Source organism: Cannabis sativa, chromosome 6 (assembly GCF_029168945.1).
Source record: "Cannabis sativa cultivar Pink pepper isolate KNU-18-1 chromosome 6, ASM2916894v1, whole genome shotgun sequence".
In the NCBI taxonomy this organism is placed as follows: Eukaryota; Viridiplantae; Streptophyta; class Magnoliopsida; order Rosales; family Cannabaceae; genus Cannabis; species Cannabis sativa.
Genome location: NC_083606.1, coordinates 16,568,035 through 16,585,900, shown reverse-complemented (window position 1 = coordinate 16,585,900; position 17,866 = coordinate 16,568,035). Strand labels below are relative to the sequence as shown.

Sequence of the window (17,866 nt, the reverse complement as noted above, 5' to 3'; positions counted from 1 at the left end):
GTTTTTGTGCTGGTGCACGCGGATTTGAGGTGAAGCTCAGTCGAACAAGGCTTCAAACAAGCACTGTCTGAGTTTTCTAGGACAAGGGGCTGTCCAAAGTTGCACTTGACCGAGATATGGGCCTCACGGACCCTACATGCAGCCTACCCACTCAGCTGATGTCCCCATTTCGCGTGCGGGGTAGTGTGTAATGCATACTCCTCTCATTTTCCCAATTTTGCCATTTTTCAGCTTTTGAAAATTATTTTTCAGTGAAATAAAATTCAAATTTTACTAGAATTTGGTGTAGAATCTTAACTTTCAAATAAAATTCTAATTATCAAATTAAAATCAATTTTTATTAATTTTATTATAAGTTTAAATTAATTTTAGATATTAGCAGGTTTTAAATTTGAAAAATTAATTTCTCAACAAACTTGCTACTATGGTTATTTTGAAATTTTATTATTTTTATTTGATTTATTAAGTTTAATTATAACATCAAATATTTACATATTTAATTGATAAAATATGAAACGATCTTACTTTACTTTGACAATAAAATATTAATAAAGTTTAAAGATAATTTAGATAAATTTCAAATTACTAACTCGATCAATTTTTAAAAATTTATTATTTTTAATATATTTTATTAATTTAAATTATAAAATTAGATCAATATTAATTATTTGATATTTTATCTTATTAAATTTTATTTTATTAAAATTTGTATTTTTTTTTTGTTTGAATAGATATTTTAGGATTTTCTAACCATAAAATTTTCAAAATTTAGGATATTTTATTTTATTTATTTTTTTTGATAAAATTATAATATCCTAACCATATATTCTATTTTCAAATTTTTTTATTTTATTGAATTTAATATGTTAAAATATGAAATTTGGAGCCAGTTTAGTATAGCTGTGCAAAACTGGCTTTAAATCGACTCACTAGAAAAATGTTCAATAGTTTTTTCTGTTAGAAATTTATTGGGGTCACAATTGTATATATAAAATGTGTGTTGGGTCATCAAATAATAAGTCAAATTTATGTGGTCTATTTTGGAATAAAGTTTATGACTTAAGGGCATGATTGTCATTATTTTAATATGTGGATACCAATTAGACAATTTCTATTTTGATGAGGGGCCAAATAGAAATAGTCAATAAATATTACCAACAGGTTTGTCTGTTGGTAATATAACAGGTAATGGTCCCCATTTGCATTGTATCTTTTCACTCTTGTATCCCCATCACCAAGAGAAAAACTATAGAGAAAGTTTTTTATGCAAATTGGAAGATCATACCAATTAAAGGTCATTACAAAATCGATTCTATGGACTCCGGTACGCTTCCGCTATTCCTTAATCTTATTGTTTAATTCTCATGAATTAATTAGGGCTATATACAGATTTACAGTATTCTAACATGGGGTATCAAGAGCCTCCTTAAATTAGTTCTTGAGAATATATGTTAGTGTTGGTCTTCTATTAAATTATTGTTTTTGCACTGGAATATTTGGTTAATTATTATACCGCATATGTATATGTGCTACTACTGGAAATTTATTCTTGTTTGAATCGTTCGTATATATAGCATGCGATTGAAGTTTTTCAATTTAATGTAATATATATAGTGTAAAGTAATTTATTGTTGCTGTGATCATATATGTGATGCATGTATATTGTTTCTTTTTTGTTTTACTGATGCGAGAATGCATCACATGCTAAATGGTCAACGTTCTTATTTTTTCAATCAATCGCATATAAGAATTTACAGTATCTTTATTTATACATATGCGATTATTTATATATGTTTGTCTTTTGGTCTGTTAATAGAGAATGCAATGCATTCTGTTCTGTTTTCTTTCCTTTTGTTTTATTATTATTATTATTATTATTTTGTTAAAATATATAATAATTTTAAATAATAATAATAATTCAGTGACAATTAAATTTAAATTTTGGTTTAAAGTTTATTAAGGATATCTAATATTTAATTAAATTAATTGAAACAAAATATCACTAAAGTGATCTTTTTTGTGTGGATTAATTTAATAAAAATATTATGATAATTGTGTGTATGTGATTCATAAATTTATTAACTAACCCAAAGGTGAGTTAATATATGGTTGAATTTCATGCATGTTTGTGGTGATAAATGTGTGACAATTATAAAGTATTTTGTGTGAATAATATGTTAGTCCAAAGATTGCATATTATTTGACATAATTTATTGTCAATGTTTGATCACTACGACAAGAGTACCGCTTACAATTAATATTACTGTCCAAAGACTTAATATTAATGTTGTGTTTGGTATCTTGAGATGGGATTAACTAATATTTGAATTTATTGTTTTATTCGGATTCTTATATGAGCATGTTATTTATGTAATTGTATTGTTCTTTTCAGCTGTTGCTAGTGTATCTGCTAACCTTAATTCGGTACCGGTCCTTAATGGTAATAACTTTAAGGACTGGAAAGAGAACATTTTTATTGTTCTTGGCTGCATGGATCTTGACCTTGCATTAAGGATGGATCGTCCTGCTTCTTTTACGGATACCAGTACCTCCGAGCAAAGGAGGATTTATGAGAAGTGGGACCGTTCAAACCGCATGAGTCTTATGATCATTAAGCGCTGCATACCTGAGGCTTTTAGGGGTGCGGTGTCCGAGGAGGTCACCGATGCCACAACTTTCCTTGCTGAAATTGAGAAGCGCTTTGCAAAAAGCGATAAGGCGGAAACAAGTACTCTTTTAAAGAAACTTATTTCCATGAAGTTTAAGGGCAAGGAAAATATAAGGGAGTACATTATGGAAATGTCTCACCTTGCTTCAAAGTTGAAGGCACTAAAGCTTGAGCTTTCAGATGACTTGCTTGTGCATTTAGTGCTTATCTCTCTTCCTCCACAATTCAGTCAATTTAAGGTCGATTACAGCGCAAAGGGAGAAGTGGACTCTTAATGAGCTCATTTCATTTTGTGTTCAAGAGGAAGAAAGATTGAAGCAAGAGAAGACTGAAAGTGCTCATTTGGCAAGCACCTCTAAAGATAAGGGCAAGAAAAGAAAGAATGAGGCTGCTAAGGATAAAGGTCCTGTACATAAGAAACAAACTCAAGCCAATAATGATGATGCTTGTTTTTTTTTGTAACATTAAAGGACACATGAAGAAGGAATGTGCTAAGTATATTGCATGGCAAGCAAAGAAAGGTACATTTCTTACTTTAGTCTGTTCTGAGGTAAATTTAGCTTCAGTACCAAGAAACACTTGGTGGTTAGATTCCGGTGCTACTACTAACATCAGTGTTTCTATGCAGGGTTGCCTGAGTTACCGAAAGCCAAATGATGCTGAAAGAAGCATTTATGTGGGAGATGGCAAGTCGGTAAATGTGGAAGCAATAGGGAATTTTAGGTTGTTGTTAAGTACTGGTTACTATTTGGACTTAATAGATACTTTTGTTGTACCGTCTTTTAGACGAAATTTGGTTTCTGTTTCTTGTTTGGAAAAATTGGGTTATTGTTGTTCATTTGGAAACAATTGCTTTAGTTTACCTATTAATTCAAATACTGTTGGAACTGGTTCACTTATGGTTTATGACAACTTATATTTGCTTGACAGTGTTGCTTCTTATAATGAAACCTTGAATGTGGAATCACGTGGTACTAAGCGTAAAATGGATAATGAAAAATCAAGTTCCTTATGGCACAAACGGTTAGGTCACATCTCTAGAAATAGAGTTGAGCGACTTGTGTCTGATGGAATTTTAGATTCAATTGATTTTTCAGACTTTGATGTTTTTATTGAATGCATCAAAAGAAAACAGACCAAAACAAAGAAATTGGGTGCGAAAAGAGCTATAGATGTCTTAGAGTTGATACATACGAATATATGTGGGCCATTTCCTTTCTTGGAATGGTCAACAATATTTTGTATCATTCATAGATGATTACTCAAGATATGCATACCTATTTCTACTTCATGAAAAGTCTCAAGTCTTGGATGTGTTCAAATCTTTTAAGGCTGAAGTTGAGAATCAACTTAGCAAAAGAATAAAGCAAGTCAGGTCTGACCGTGGTGGTGAGTACTATGGTAGATATGACGGATCAGGTGAACAACGTCCAGGACCTTTTGCTAGATATCTAGAGGAGTGTGGAATTGTCCCACAGTACACTATGTCAGGATCTCCTAGCATGAATGGTGTTGCTGAAAGACGAAACCGTACTCTTAAAGATATGGTAAGGAGTATGATCAGTCATTCAACCTTACCAGAATCACTCTGGGGAGAGGCGCTTAAGACAGCAGCCTACATTTTGAATAGGGTACCAACTAAAGTAGCTGCAAAAATACCTTATGAGCTTTGGACAGGGCGAAAGCCTAGTCTTAAGTACTTTCATGTTTGGGGATGTCCAGCTGAGGCTAGGCCTTATAGGCCAAATAAAAAGAAGCTTGAACCTAAAACTGTGAGCAGCTACTTTATTGGATATTCTGAACGATCTAGGGGTTTCAAATTTTATGATCCCGAAGTAAAGAATATATTTGAAACGTGAACTGCAAAGTTCTTTGAGGATATTGAGTTTGGGGGGAGAAATACGGTTAAAGACTTTGTTTTTGAGGAGGATCTAAAATCAACCACTCCTCTTGAGGATGAGTTGATTCCTATTCCAATAGTTGCTTTTGACAATATTCAGGATTCCATTCCTAATATTGATCAAGTTTTAGATCAAGAGCAACCAAACATAGTCAATCAAACCCCAGAGGTACAAAATCAACAACCTCAAGAACAAGTGCCTTTGCAACGATCCACTAGAGAAAGAAGAAATGCTATTAATCCAAATGAGTACATAGTGTATCTTTAAGAACATGAGGATGGCATTGGAATGATGGAAGATGATCCAATCAACTTTCATCAGGCCATGAAAAGTTCTAACTCTCAAAAGTGGAATGATGCCATGAATGAAGAGAATAAGTCTATGCAAGACAATAAACTTTGGGAAGTTGTCCCATTACCAGAAGGTGTAAAACCAATTGGTTGTAAATGGATATTTAAAACCAAGAGGGATGAAAATGGTAATGTGGTGAGGTTTAAGGCACGTCTTGTAGCAAAAGGCTATACTCAAAAAGAAGGCATTGATTATAAAGAGACTTTCTCTCCAGTTTCATCGAAAGACTCTTTTAGGATAATAATGGCACTTGTTGCTCACTTTGATCTTGAGTTACATCAGATGGATGTTAAAACAGCGTTTCTCAATGGAGACATTGATGAGACAATTTATATGGAGCAACCAGAAAACTTTGTGGTTGGTGACCCAAAGAAAATGGTTTGCAAATTAAAAAAAATCCATCTATGGACTCAAGCAAGCTTCCCGTCAATGGTACCACAAATTTCATCAAGTGGTTCTCTTATTTGGTTTTGAGATGAATGTTGTTGATGATTGTGTGTATCATAAGTTTAGTGGGAGTAAGTGTATATTTCTGGTTCTATATGTCGATGACATATTGCTTGCCACTAATGATATAGGCTTATTGCACGAAACCAAGAGATTTCTATCGAAGCATTTTGAGATGAAAGATCTTGGTGACGCCTCTTTTGTTTTAGGAATTCAAATACATCGAGACCGTTCTCGGGGTATTCTTGGATTATCACAAAAGGGCTATATCGATAAAGTACTCAAACGGTTTGGCATGCAAGATTGTAGACCAGGTGATACCCCTGTCGTTAAAGGACACAAATTTTGTCTTAAACAATGCCCTAAAGGAAGCCTTGAAATTCAAGAAATGCAAAAGATTCCCTACGCTTCGGCTATTGGGAGTCTAATGTATGCTCAAGTTTGTACGCGTCCGGATATAACGTACATTGTTGGAGTGTTAGGCAGATACTTAAGCAATCCAGGAATTGATCACTAGAAAGCAGCCAAAAAGGTTATGAGATATTTGAAGAGAACAAGAGAGTACATGCTCACATATAGGAGGTCAGATCACTTTGAGATCATTGGATACTCTGACTCTGACTTTGCGGGATGCCAAGATAGTAGGAGATCTACTTCGGGCTACATATATCTGTTAGGTGGTGGAGCTATATCATGGAGGAGTGCAAAACAAACACTCATAGCTTCATCCACCATGGCAGCAGAATTTGTTGCGTGTTATGAGGCATCCAACCATGGTATATGGCTGAGAAACTTTGTCACTGGGCTGCGTATTGTGGATGGAATTGAAAGACAACTTAAGTTGTATTGTGACAATAAGTCAGCTGTATTGTATTCTAATAACAACAGGAGCTCGACGAAGTCAAAACACATTGACATCAAGTTCCTTGTTGTAAAAGAAAGGGTACAAAGTGGACAAATTTGTATAGAACACTTAGGTACAAACTCCATGATTGCAGACCCCCTTACTAAGGGTTTGCCACCCAAGGTCTTTCATGAGCACACTGCTCGTATGGGTGTTTTACATTATGAGGATATCTAGATTCAGTGGGAGTTTGTCTTTAGTGTGTTTTATTTGTTTCATGAAACATGTGTATTTGGATATTTTTCTGATCAGAAATTATGTTATTCAGTTTATTTCACTTTGTACATTTAAGCTAAAGTTTTGATCTCCATAAAGTAAAGTAGGACCAATTGAAAATTGACATGAATAGATCACCATGCATGTAATTTTCATACCACGTTATCATGATTGATCTATGTCATTTGGCTATGTTGATATATGTGACCATTGACGGGTTTAGTTGTGATTGATACAACGAAAATCGCTTTGATCCTATGTTGATATAGTTAATGGACGAGATTGCACATGCCTATGGTTATGATGACAAAGTTATGAGCTCAATAAGGTTAACACATTTATATGTATACATATGTGACCCAGTGGGAGATTGTTAGAAATTTATTGGGGTCACAATTGTATATATAAAATGTGTGTTGGGTCATCAAATAATAAGTCAAATTTATGTAGTCTATTTTGGAATAAAGTTTATGACTTAAGGGCATGATTGTCATTATTTGAATATGTGGATACCAATTAGACAATTTCTATTTTGATGAGGGGCCAAATAGAAATAGTCAATAAATATTACCAACAGGTTTGTCTGTTGGTAATATAACGGGTAATGGTCCCCATTTGCATTGTATCTTTTCACTCTTGTATCCCCATCACCAAGAGAAAAACTACAGAGAAAGGTTTTGATGCAAATTGGAAGATCATACCAATTAAAGGTCATTACAAAATCGATTCTATGGACTCCGGTACGCTTCCGCTATTCCTTAATCTTATTATTTAATTCTCATGAATTAATTAGGGCTATATACAGATTTACAGTATTCTAACATTTTCAGCAACAAACAACACGAAAATTGAATTTTAACTCTTCAAATTTCGTAGTAAATTAGCTCACAAAGGCTATTCTTTGACATATTGTCTATTGTCATGTGTATCAAATATTGTAAAGTATGTAACATGTAATGAATAAAAAAATGAAAAACTAAATTTTTAAACCTCTATTAAGAAACAAAGAGTAATTATTAAAAATACCCAATCTTTTTTTTATCAAGAAGAAAGCTTTATTAATCACACCAAAACCAAACACCCTCACGGCTCTCCAAAGGAGACCAACCTCACCCCTCACTTAATTACAAATCAATCTCTTTAGTAAATCTATCTCAACTTTGGATCCATTCATATTCTTGAGAAGATACAATTTATATTTGACATCTTTTTTAATTTTGCTAACTATACAAGTGATAGTATTAGAGTAATTCAAAAAAATACAATTGTTACTCTTCCTCCAAATATGGTAAATTGTGGCTGCCAAAATAACAACCAACAATCTTCCAATCATGCTAGAATGTCCCAGCCAAAGCCAATTATTCTAGCTCCCATAGTCAGCTGACCAACTTCTGAACCCCACCCAAGCAAAGACTGCATCAAGAACAAGCTTTCAGAACCTGCAATTGAAGAATAAATGTTGATTTCTTCACTGTCATAACCACAAACAGCACAACATAAATCAGCTACTGGTATGTGAAAAATGGTAAGTTTATCTCTTGTGAGCAGGTTAGAGTGGGATGCTTGTCATAACATGAAACTCTGTTTTGAAACATTCAGCCCACACCAGATGGCCCTAGCTGCTGGGTCAAGGCTGTTGCATAATCAGAGAGTTGTAGAATTTAAAAAAAATTATCAAATATAATTTTCAAATAAAAAAAAGGTTGTATTTACCAATTAAAACAAGTCATAAAAATACCAAAATTTAGAAAATGTAAATAAATGGTTATAAATATAAATTTAAATAAAAATAATTTGTATTTATAACCATTTGTTTACATTTTCTAAACAATAATTACCCAGTAAATGAAAAATTAAAACGAATTTTTCAAAATTGTGAAAAAAAAAACTTTCATCTGTATTTTTATAATTAATTACTTTAAATTGCGATTCTTTTTTTTTAAAAAAAAAAAAAAATTGTGAAAAAAAATCTAATGTATACATCGTGGTATGTCCCCATTAAGACAGATTCAAAAGGGACAGAAAATTACAAAAAGGTTTAATTAATTATTAGTTTGGTTTTTAATCATTATTCCCTCTTCTCATCTATTTTGAGCAATTATTTAATGTGAACTATATCTTAAATCAAGATTTGTTGTTCTTTAATTAATGACCTTCTCATCTCCAAAATTTATATGGTCTCTCTAAAGGAAAACAAAACAGTAGTTAACCAACTATGATTGAATTTTGAATCACCAAATCTTATTAGGTCATAAGTTACTAATACTAGTAAAAATAATAGTGACAGAAGAATAATTACAGCTACATGTGGTAGGTTGTTTGTTGTTGTTGTAAATGATAATTTTGGAGCATCTCATTTAATATATAGGCCCAAAGAACCATGAAATACCATTGGGCAAAAGTCACTTTCATTATCATAGCTCCAACTAGATCTGACCATAAAGAACTCCAATTTTTCTGGCAGGGACCGCCATTGATATTCTCCTTCCTAAAATACAAGAGACTTTGGCTATGTTTGTTCAATTACATCACATTAATAATTCAACACCAAAACAAAAAAATAAAATAAAAAAGTGACGACATATCTCACGCTCTTATAAAATTTTGCATGTCACTTCTTTGGTTCTAACGAAGTGGTGTTGTAGAAATACAACTAAAGGGAGTTTGTATGGGTACTTTATTTTTTGTATTTAAAAATATTATAATCCAAATTATTTTGATAAATTATAGGTATGTAGACTTTTTTTTAATCAAAATTTTATGAAATTTCAAGTAATTTATGATCTCAAAAACAAGTTTCAAATTAATTATATTTGGTGTAAATTTCAATACTACAAATTATTCAAAATATCTTAAAATTTAATAAGAAAATTTAAATAACTAAATTGTGCACGAATATAAATATAGGCAGCCGATTTTGTGCCCATATGTGCAAAATACGAATTGGAATCCGTTGTACGGCAGGTGGGTCCCACCGTACTTTTAAATGTTTTTTATTTTTTGAAATTTTGGCGGTAACCGGTTGTTGTAGGTGTGGTTACCGGTTGGGAGTTTATTTTTTTAATTAAAAAATAGTTAGGTACGAAAAAGGTACAAAATAGTACTGTTTGTGTTAGTTAGAGTACAAAAAGGTACAACAGTCTTCACTGTTCCTGGCAGTTGATGGTACGAAAACACTGTAGGCAGTAGGTCCATGTTGTCGGATTGAGGCTATTTTGGTATTTTCCTTCATTCATAGGATCATATGCATTTGTGGGATGGTAATTAAGTACATTATATCGAGTACCGTGTACATTACTTGTCTCTGCGTGATGTTTAGTAAAATTAGTGTACATAATATCACGTACCGAGTACAAAATTTCACGTACTGAGTACGTTCATTTACGTTTCGTAGTATATTGTTTAGAAATTTTTTTTTTAAGTGATGAAATTATTTGTTGTTATACATTGAGTTTTTAGTTGGTATAATTTTTTAATTGTAAATATTTCGTATATTAAAAATTACCACAAAAATATATATTTTTCACCTTATAAGATTGAGTTTTTTTTCCTAGGCATAATTTAGTTGTTCGTCAATAATAATTTTGAGATTTGGTGAAGATGAGAAAATTACCGTAAACACGCCAAACATAACAAGAAGTATATAAAATGTAGAATTTTTGAAGCAATAAGTAGAGTCATAAACGTTAAAACAACAATGGCTAAAAGTAGCTAGTTATAAGAATGACCATAGTAAGACTCTTGTGTGGAGGAAGGCGGTTCTGGAAAATATGCGTTGGAGTGGTCATTGAATGAGTCAGATGTTGGTTGATTGTTTGGAGGTTGTTGCCCCTGAGATCCAGTGTTATGTTGACTATTTGGGCACCGTCGATAATCATGGTCTGATGAGCGACAAATGCGACAATGTCTTGAGTTTCTTGGGATCTGCTCCCCGTTTGGTCCTTCCCTTGTATTTCCCATACCCTTTGTTCTCACAACTTTGGGGTCTTTAATAATGTTGGGGTTGCTACGATATCTTCCAGGTTGTGGAGTCTCTCCTTCCGGATTGGAATTCAAGTCAAATTCTTCCTTGAACATTAGAGTTAGCCGTTGAAGCTCTTCCTTTACACGGTTGTACGAGTCCTCTGATTTTGCTGCATAGAAAGTGAAGTTATAAGTCAGTGAACTGAGAGATCCAAACCTAGCCATCTCGTAAATGTGTTGTTGTGGTTGTGCTGGCGGGTTAAAATGTAGGTGGAGATTTATCTTTGCGGATTTGCTCCATCGCTTCATGAGAAGAGCATTAGGTATTCTTCTCATGTTTAATCTTTTCATTGTAGCCCATAAATGTCTACAAGGGTATCCTTGACTTTCATAGAGCAAGCAACTACAGTGTAGTGCTCGTGGCCTTCACAGTAATGAACTCGGTATTGGAGATCCGGATGCTGAAACTTTCCAATGGTGAATATCTGCCACTCTCCTTCTTGCTCGTGACTTATGACAAAATAGTTATTCTCTAAATCAAGCTACTCAGCAACCTTGTGGTACATAGTTCTTGTGTAGAATTCAGCACATTGGTTGTAGTAAGTGGTCAAGCATGTAGGATTAGGTGGGTGAGGTCGAGTGCATCTGCTTTTGAAGTCATTTGCAGTCTCGTTGTGTCTGAGCTTTGAGACTGTCATATCTATGGTTGTTACAAATTCACGCAAGCAATAATTCTTCTCTAAAAATTTTTTTAGAGCGGAGTTGATGGATTCGCAACGTTGTGTGGTTCTCATTCCTGCAACGAATGAACCCCTTAAATAAGTTTCTGCCCATTGTTGTCTTGACTCGAATGTTGTTTGACACCATTCATTATCTGTTAGTTGTTGGGTTTGGATGATGTCTAACCATCTTGCTTCAAATTCTTCCTCCTCGTAGTAGTTGTACATGAGATCCTTAAATGTTTTTAAGAAGATCGGATCTTTAACCTTTTTCGAAGCATTTGTATTGAGATGCCAAGCACAGAGACGGTGCGTAACATCGGGCATGTGTTCAACGATAGCCTATTTCATGGCCGCATCTTGGTCAGTAACTACAACATTTGGCTTCTTATCTCCATGGCATTCTAGAAATTTTTGAAGTAGCCAAGAATATGATGGAAGCTTCTCGTGGAGGAGGAGAGCAAAGCCGAAGATGCATGTGTTGAAATGGTGGTTGACGCCAATGAGAACAGTGAGGGGCTTATTGTACTCATTTGTCATGTAGGTTGTGTCAAATCCTAGTACATCCCCAAAAGCTACATAGTCCACGCGTGAGTTTCCATCTGCCCAGAATAAGTTAGCCAAGCGATTCTCGTCGTCAACCTGATAGACAACGAAGAAATTAGGATCCTTCTCTGCGAGACAATTAAGAAATCTCAGAGCCCCTTCTGAGTCCGTCTCTATCTTCTCTTCTCGCTTCGCACCAGCAACCCTGTTGTACACATCTCAAAGTTGACATGGCATTTTCTCGTAACCTCCACTTTGCAAAGCAACATGAGACATTATGTTGGCAGTTTTAATTCCTACGGAGTTCATCGACCTAACTTGGGCAAGCAACCCATCGGACACAACTCTATATGATCTCAAAAATTGTACCTCACTCGATGAAGCCAGCTCGTGATTGTGTATTGTGCTGAACTCTTTGCATTTCCAAGTGTTACACGGTTGTGTGAGTAAAATACGCAATGCTGCCTAACGTCCGGTTCTAGTGACATCATGAGGTCTTTTTTTTCTTGGTGTGTCCGGTGATGCAATTTTTTTCGAACCCTCGGAACAACAAACCCACCTCCGCATTACAATGACCCCATGAGAACGTCGTACATCGTCTTTCCTTGTGCCGAAACCCATCCGTTTCGCGTACATTTTGTAGAATGCTTCCCATTTTTCTAGTTTGTCGAGACTCTTGCCTAGCACGTCCTGTATTTCAATCTCATTCACTGATTTTATGATGTTTAGCTCTGCTGTGATGGTTTCCCATTCATAAGTGTGTTTGTCATTCATGTTGGCTTGTTATTGATTTGTAAGAATTGTAGATGAGGAGTAAGGTTTAGAGGGTGCTGAGGGGATTGAAATTTGATTTTGTGAGTTTAAAGGGCTGAGATAATAGGGTTGTGTGGAGTTGGTGATCTCATTTGGTGATCACATTTAAAGCTGTTGGGCTTATATTAATGGGCCTCTACAATATTACAATCTGAACTCAACTCCTCTCGTACGTCAGAACAGTATAATAGTACAAACTGTTTTAATTTCATTCCACATGTAATTGTAAAATAAGGTTATTTGACGAAAAATTTAAAGGGGTGATGTTATTGAGTTGAAAGGGTTGGTGGTGGCATTTAAATAGATTGGTCTTATGTTAATGGGCCTTCACCTAAGTTTTTCAATGAGTTGAACCATTTTCGTACGTCCGAAATAAAACATTGTACTTTTTTTTTGTTTTTGAAAAAAATATGTTAAGAAAAGAAGAAAATTTTAATAAATGGTTAGTTGTTCACATTTAAATCCATTGGGCTTATATTAATGGGCCCATACCAACATCTTTTAATGAATTCAACCATTCCTGTACTTGACAAAGCTAACGCAGTACTATTATGAAAACCACCTGCGTGTACACGTGTATTAAAGTGATGACATTTTTTTAGTAGAATGGGTAGTTTCTCCCATTTATATATGTTGGGCATTTATATATGTTGGACTGATATTAATGTGCCCTTCACCTACATCTTCTTATAAGTTAAACCATCGTCGTACGTTAGAACAGTACCGTAGTACATTAGGTTTTTTGGGAAAACGGGATTGATGAATAATGTTGACATTTGACCATACTACGTACGCCTACACGTGTAATTAATTTTGTAATTCAGTGATTTAAGCACCCCTCTTTTGACACATCAGATATGCCCAATGGAGTACATCCCAATGGAGTACAGCTAACTAAAAAACGTACTATAAGGTTATTCTCCACGACTTATATAACACACTTGAGACGTTTTCCAATCCAGCATCAAGTTTATAGAGAAATTAACTTGTAATTTAGTTATTAGCATTACAATATATCAAGTATGAGTTCAGGTCCACACTGGGTTATTTTTAATGGACCAAATGAAGGTATCTATAGTAGGTACGAAGATGCTGTAAGCAGAAACACTACTTCTGATGCGTCCATAAAAATAATTCGTTATGAATCTTTCATAGAAGCTTTTTCTGCTTTATGTCTACATGGAGAGAGGGGACAATGCTTCACTGGGCAGCAAGTTAGAGAACTTTGTGCTGTGTTAATGAGTTTCCCTGCATGTGGGATTCTGATGATGATAATGATGAAGAGGCTATCCTTAATTCTGTTTGCTCACTGTTTGATGAGGGTGAATGCTCTGGTGCAAATAAATCACCCGAACAGGACAATGTGAAAGATTCGACTGACAAAGGTGAGGACCAAAATGGAGATGATATAGAAGTTGGGGACAAAGGAGGAGTGGATACTTCTCCCAAAAACAGTAAATGATGCACTGTGTTAGTGTCCAAGTTATGTTATTTTATATTTTGAAGCTATAATGTACTATGAGTATTTGTTATAAAATCTGTACTTTGGTTTATTTTGGAGTATTAATGTCACTTTCCTCATTAATTAATTGTGGAATTAAAAGTGAAGTGAATCATTGTGAAATCACAACTGCAAACAGAAAGAAAAAAGACTTAAAATAATATAGTAGAGTTACATACAACTACATATATAATGGAGGTAAGTGCTTCAATCTCATTAAATGGCCTAACAAAAAGTTGATTCAACGGCCATATGAGATGAGTTGTAACAAAAGTACACTATATATATATAAAATACCACGATTGAAACTGAACGGATGTTCAATCAAGTTCTATAACTTGAGGGAACTTCCGTTGAGACGGAGGGCTATTGTCTCTGAACGGGGACTTTGGTCGTGAAGGACTTTGTCTTGGAGTAGTGTTTGGTGATCCTTGTTTTACATGAAGTGGGTAGTGGGGTATGGACACCTCGGTGTAGTCGAGAATGTCATCCATGATACCCTTTAATTTTTCTCTTGAAGTGTTGGCTTCTTGCATGGCATGGGCTGAATGGTAGAGGAGTTCCGCCAGTTTGTATGACTCTTGCTTGGCGTCCGTGGCTCTTAAATGTGCCTTCCTTATAAGTTTTTCGTGTTCGTGGAGAACAGTCTCGAGCCTTGCACAGTTAGGACATCATGAAATGGAGGCTGAACGGAGTCTTGGACTCCGTGACGGTGTACCTACGGGTCTTGTGGAAGAAAAAGGATGCGGTGGGGATTTTTGAGGACTTGTTTCAAAAGGGTTGAAGTTTTGGTAAGGGTCCATTTGATGTAGGTAACACTAAAACGGGGTTTGAAAAAAATGCTTAGTTTGGATAACCTAACCTTTACTTATATAGTGGTTTGGTGGGTTGATGTACACGTGATTGGGTTCATGTAATATTAATGGATTTTTTTTTCCCAATTTAACCATTTAATAGTTAATAAATTTTCACAATGGTAATATCCACTTAGGACAATCTGAGAAATCCCAATTTACCCATTTATTAGTTAACCAATTTTAATACAAGGAGAAGGTCAATCAAATCCCACAAATAAAATCTAAGCAATATCGGGAAAGTACTATGTGATGTGACATTTTTATATTAAAAATAAATATACCTACGGTTTTATGATTTAAATAATAATTTTCAGAAATAAAGTAAAAATAAAATGCTTTAAAGTATTAGTACACATGGAAGACATAATGAATGAAGTCAATTGATTTATTACGGCCGTATAAAAATGTCACATCACCATCTTCAAATAATAAGTACATGGTTTAAATGGTGAAATTAAAAATGTGATATGACATCCACTCATTTCAGTAGTCAATAATTTATTAAAATTTGACATCATAATCGTTGTTGGTACTACTATCATAATTTATTAAATCTGACCTAATTGATTTGTCCAAATTTTAATAAGAAAAATGTCATATTAGTATATTAGAGCCCAACAAATATTAAATCTCCTTAAGTAATATAGGTAGGTTTCGTGTTTTCATATAGTATCTTAATTAACTCAAATTAGGGAATCTCATGAGATCTGCATGTCATAATGTACTGAGTTTGATTTGACCTTACACTGTGAAATCGCTGATGTACGTTATTTAAAGTATAGGAAATACTCCATTTAACGTCAGTGAGTACACTGTGGGACGTACACAGAAAATTAAATATTAATAAGACAACAATTGGTTTTTTTAGTGAGTATCTACAAATTAAAATTATAGGAAATTGTCCATACTTGGTTAAGAAGATTATAATATTTGGACAATTTTTAAATAATTCCCAACAACTTAAGAACGTGGACTATTAAGAATTGGTAGTAGTCCAAAATTAGTACAACTCCTAAATAGGAAATGGTTTAAACTGTATTAAAATAAGTATTGTACGAATAAATATGTCCGAAATTATAGTTTACATTTGAAAAAAAATCTTATTATCTCATTAAATTCAAATATTGAGTAAACATAATTGCACCATACTGTATTTACGATGTGAAGTACTCTGCACATATATTGATGTACGTTATTTTCAAACTTGAACTTATTGAGATATGGGAGATCCAGCTTCTGACGTACATTGAAATACGTTCCAAACATATTTTCATATAATTTATTTCTGTGGCTGTTGAAAATTTATTTTAGGGTTGGAAAGACATACGTAGAAATACGTTATTAGAATAAAGAAATCTTTTATATTTGTTAATTAATTTGTAGGAACCACATTACATTTTTTCACATCTTGATTACAACAAAGTATTCAACATTACAATTTTCCAATAATAAAAGTGAACAACCAACTACCATTACAATGAAGATGTTATGAATCCGTGTTGGTCAAATTAATATTAAATATTTACATTTAAAACCTGATTTGACTAGACTGTACAACCTATCAATGAAGATGACTTTGTGAATGTATTGGAAAAAGGCATTTGGATAAACCTAACCAAATGGTGATATGAGTTCAAATTTCAAATGAAATATTAAAAAATAATAATTAATAATTTCCAAGGTATTACTAATTACTTCATAGTTGTATGTAATTATTTTACTAATATTTTACCATCAATCCGTATAAGGTCACATCAGTAGGGTGTACGATCTACTTTGAAAACCCTAGTTCTTACCATATCAAATATTAAAACAAGAGCAGAACACGCCAAAATATCCCAATAAGATTTTTAAATTGAAAATATTTTTTCATTTGTTCTCATCAAACCCAAATATGCTCCGCATGTCACGCATTATTGAAATTTGATTGTGACGTACTGTGTACAGACTTTGACGTACGTATTTTAAAAACTTTCAACATTTCAAATACGCTGCGAATGTGAGGAATTACGTAGAAATACATTATTAGAATATATAATAAATCATTTATATTTGGTAATTAATTTGTAGGAACCACTTTCGCTATAAAGATGGAAGTTATTTTTGTGAGTTATGAAGGGTACAAAGTTAGGTGATATGTCATCCACTTATTTTATTATGGAATTATTTTTTAAAATTTGACATTGCAAGTGTTATTCATAACTTATTGGAAATAGTGAAACTCAATGACACATATTCGGTCAACATAGTTCCATTCCAAATAAAATTTAAGTTTACAGTTACAAAGACATACACAATAGAACAGAATTTATACATAACATAGTTGTATCCCAAAATAAATTTAATTATGATGCTTTATTTTACACTGTAAATATAGATTTTATTGAGATATACTATAATATCGGTACTGTTATTACATGATGCTTTATCTGACTTATGACTTTAGTTTTCCTCCCCGCGTCTCGATTTTGTTCCAGTTTTTGGCGCACCGACGGTTGTGTCAAATATGATAACACTCATCCCTCGATGGCCTTGTGGACTGCGGGAGGTTGGGTGAGGTTCGGTTGGATGGCATATTTGGCGGCGTCTCAAGTAGTTCCATCCAGCCTAATCCACCCATCCGAACCCTTCGTCAACATTACCTGAATATACATGTAGTACATACATAAAATTTCTAAGAATCAATTTGTAATAAACTACTATTGAAATAAATAGACATAAAGAGTTGAGTTATTACCCAGATTTGTTATGAGATGATTGATTGAATTTCTGCACCTACAACACACGGTTGTAGTGCATACCAATCCTTCTGTTTACACATCTTCACTTCGGTGCAACAACAATACATAATTTATTTTTTTATATATTATCCCTACACATACGTCTACAGGAAGGGAGTGACTTCTCTAGGAAAGAGAACAATACTAAATTGAGGTGTGAAGGAGTAACAACAGGTAGAGGGCTATATATAGTACTTGTG

The 17,866-nt window shown here is 33.7% G+C and overlaps 1 protein-coding gene across 1 annotated transcript; it reads right to left on the bottom strand.

Moving 5' to 3' along the window:
- Positions 1-10,992: 10,992 nt before the first annotated feature.
- LOC133039181 (protein FAR1-RELATED SEQUENCE 5-like) lies at positions 10,993-11,496 on the bottom strand. Its single transcript, XM_061118015.1, has one exon. The coding sequence runs from the start codon at positions 11,494-11,496 to the stop codon at positions 10,993-10,995; it is 504 nt and encodes a 167-aa protein (XP_060973998.1).
- Between the last annotated feature and the right edge of the window lie 6,370 nt (positions 11,497-17,866).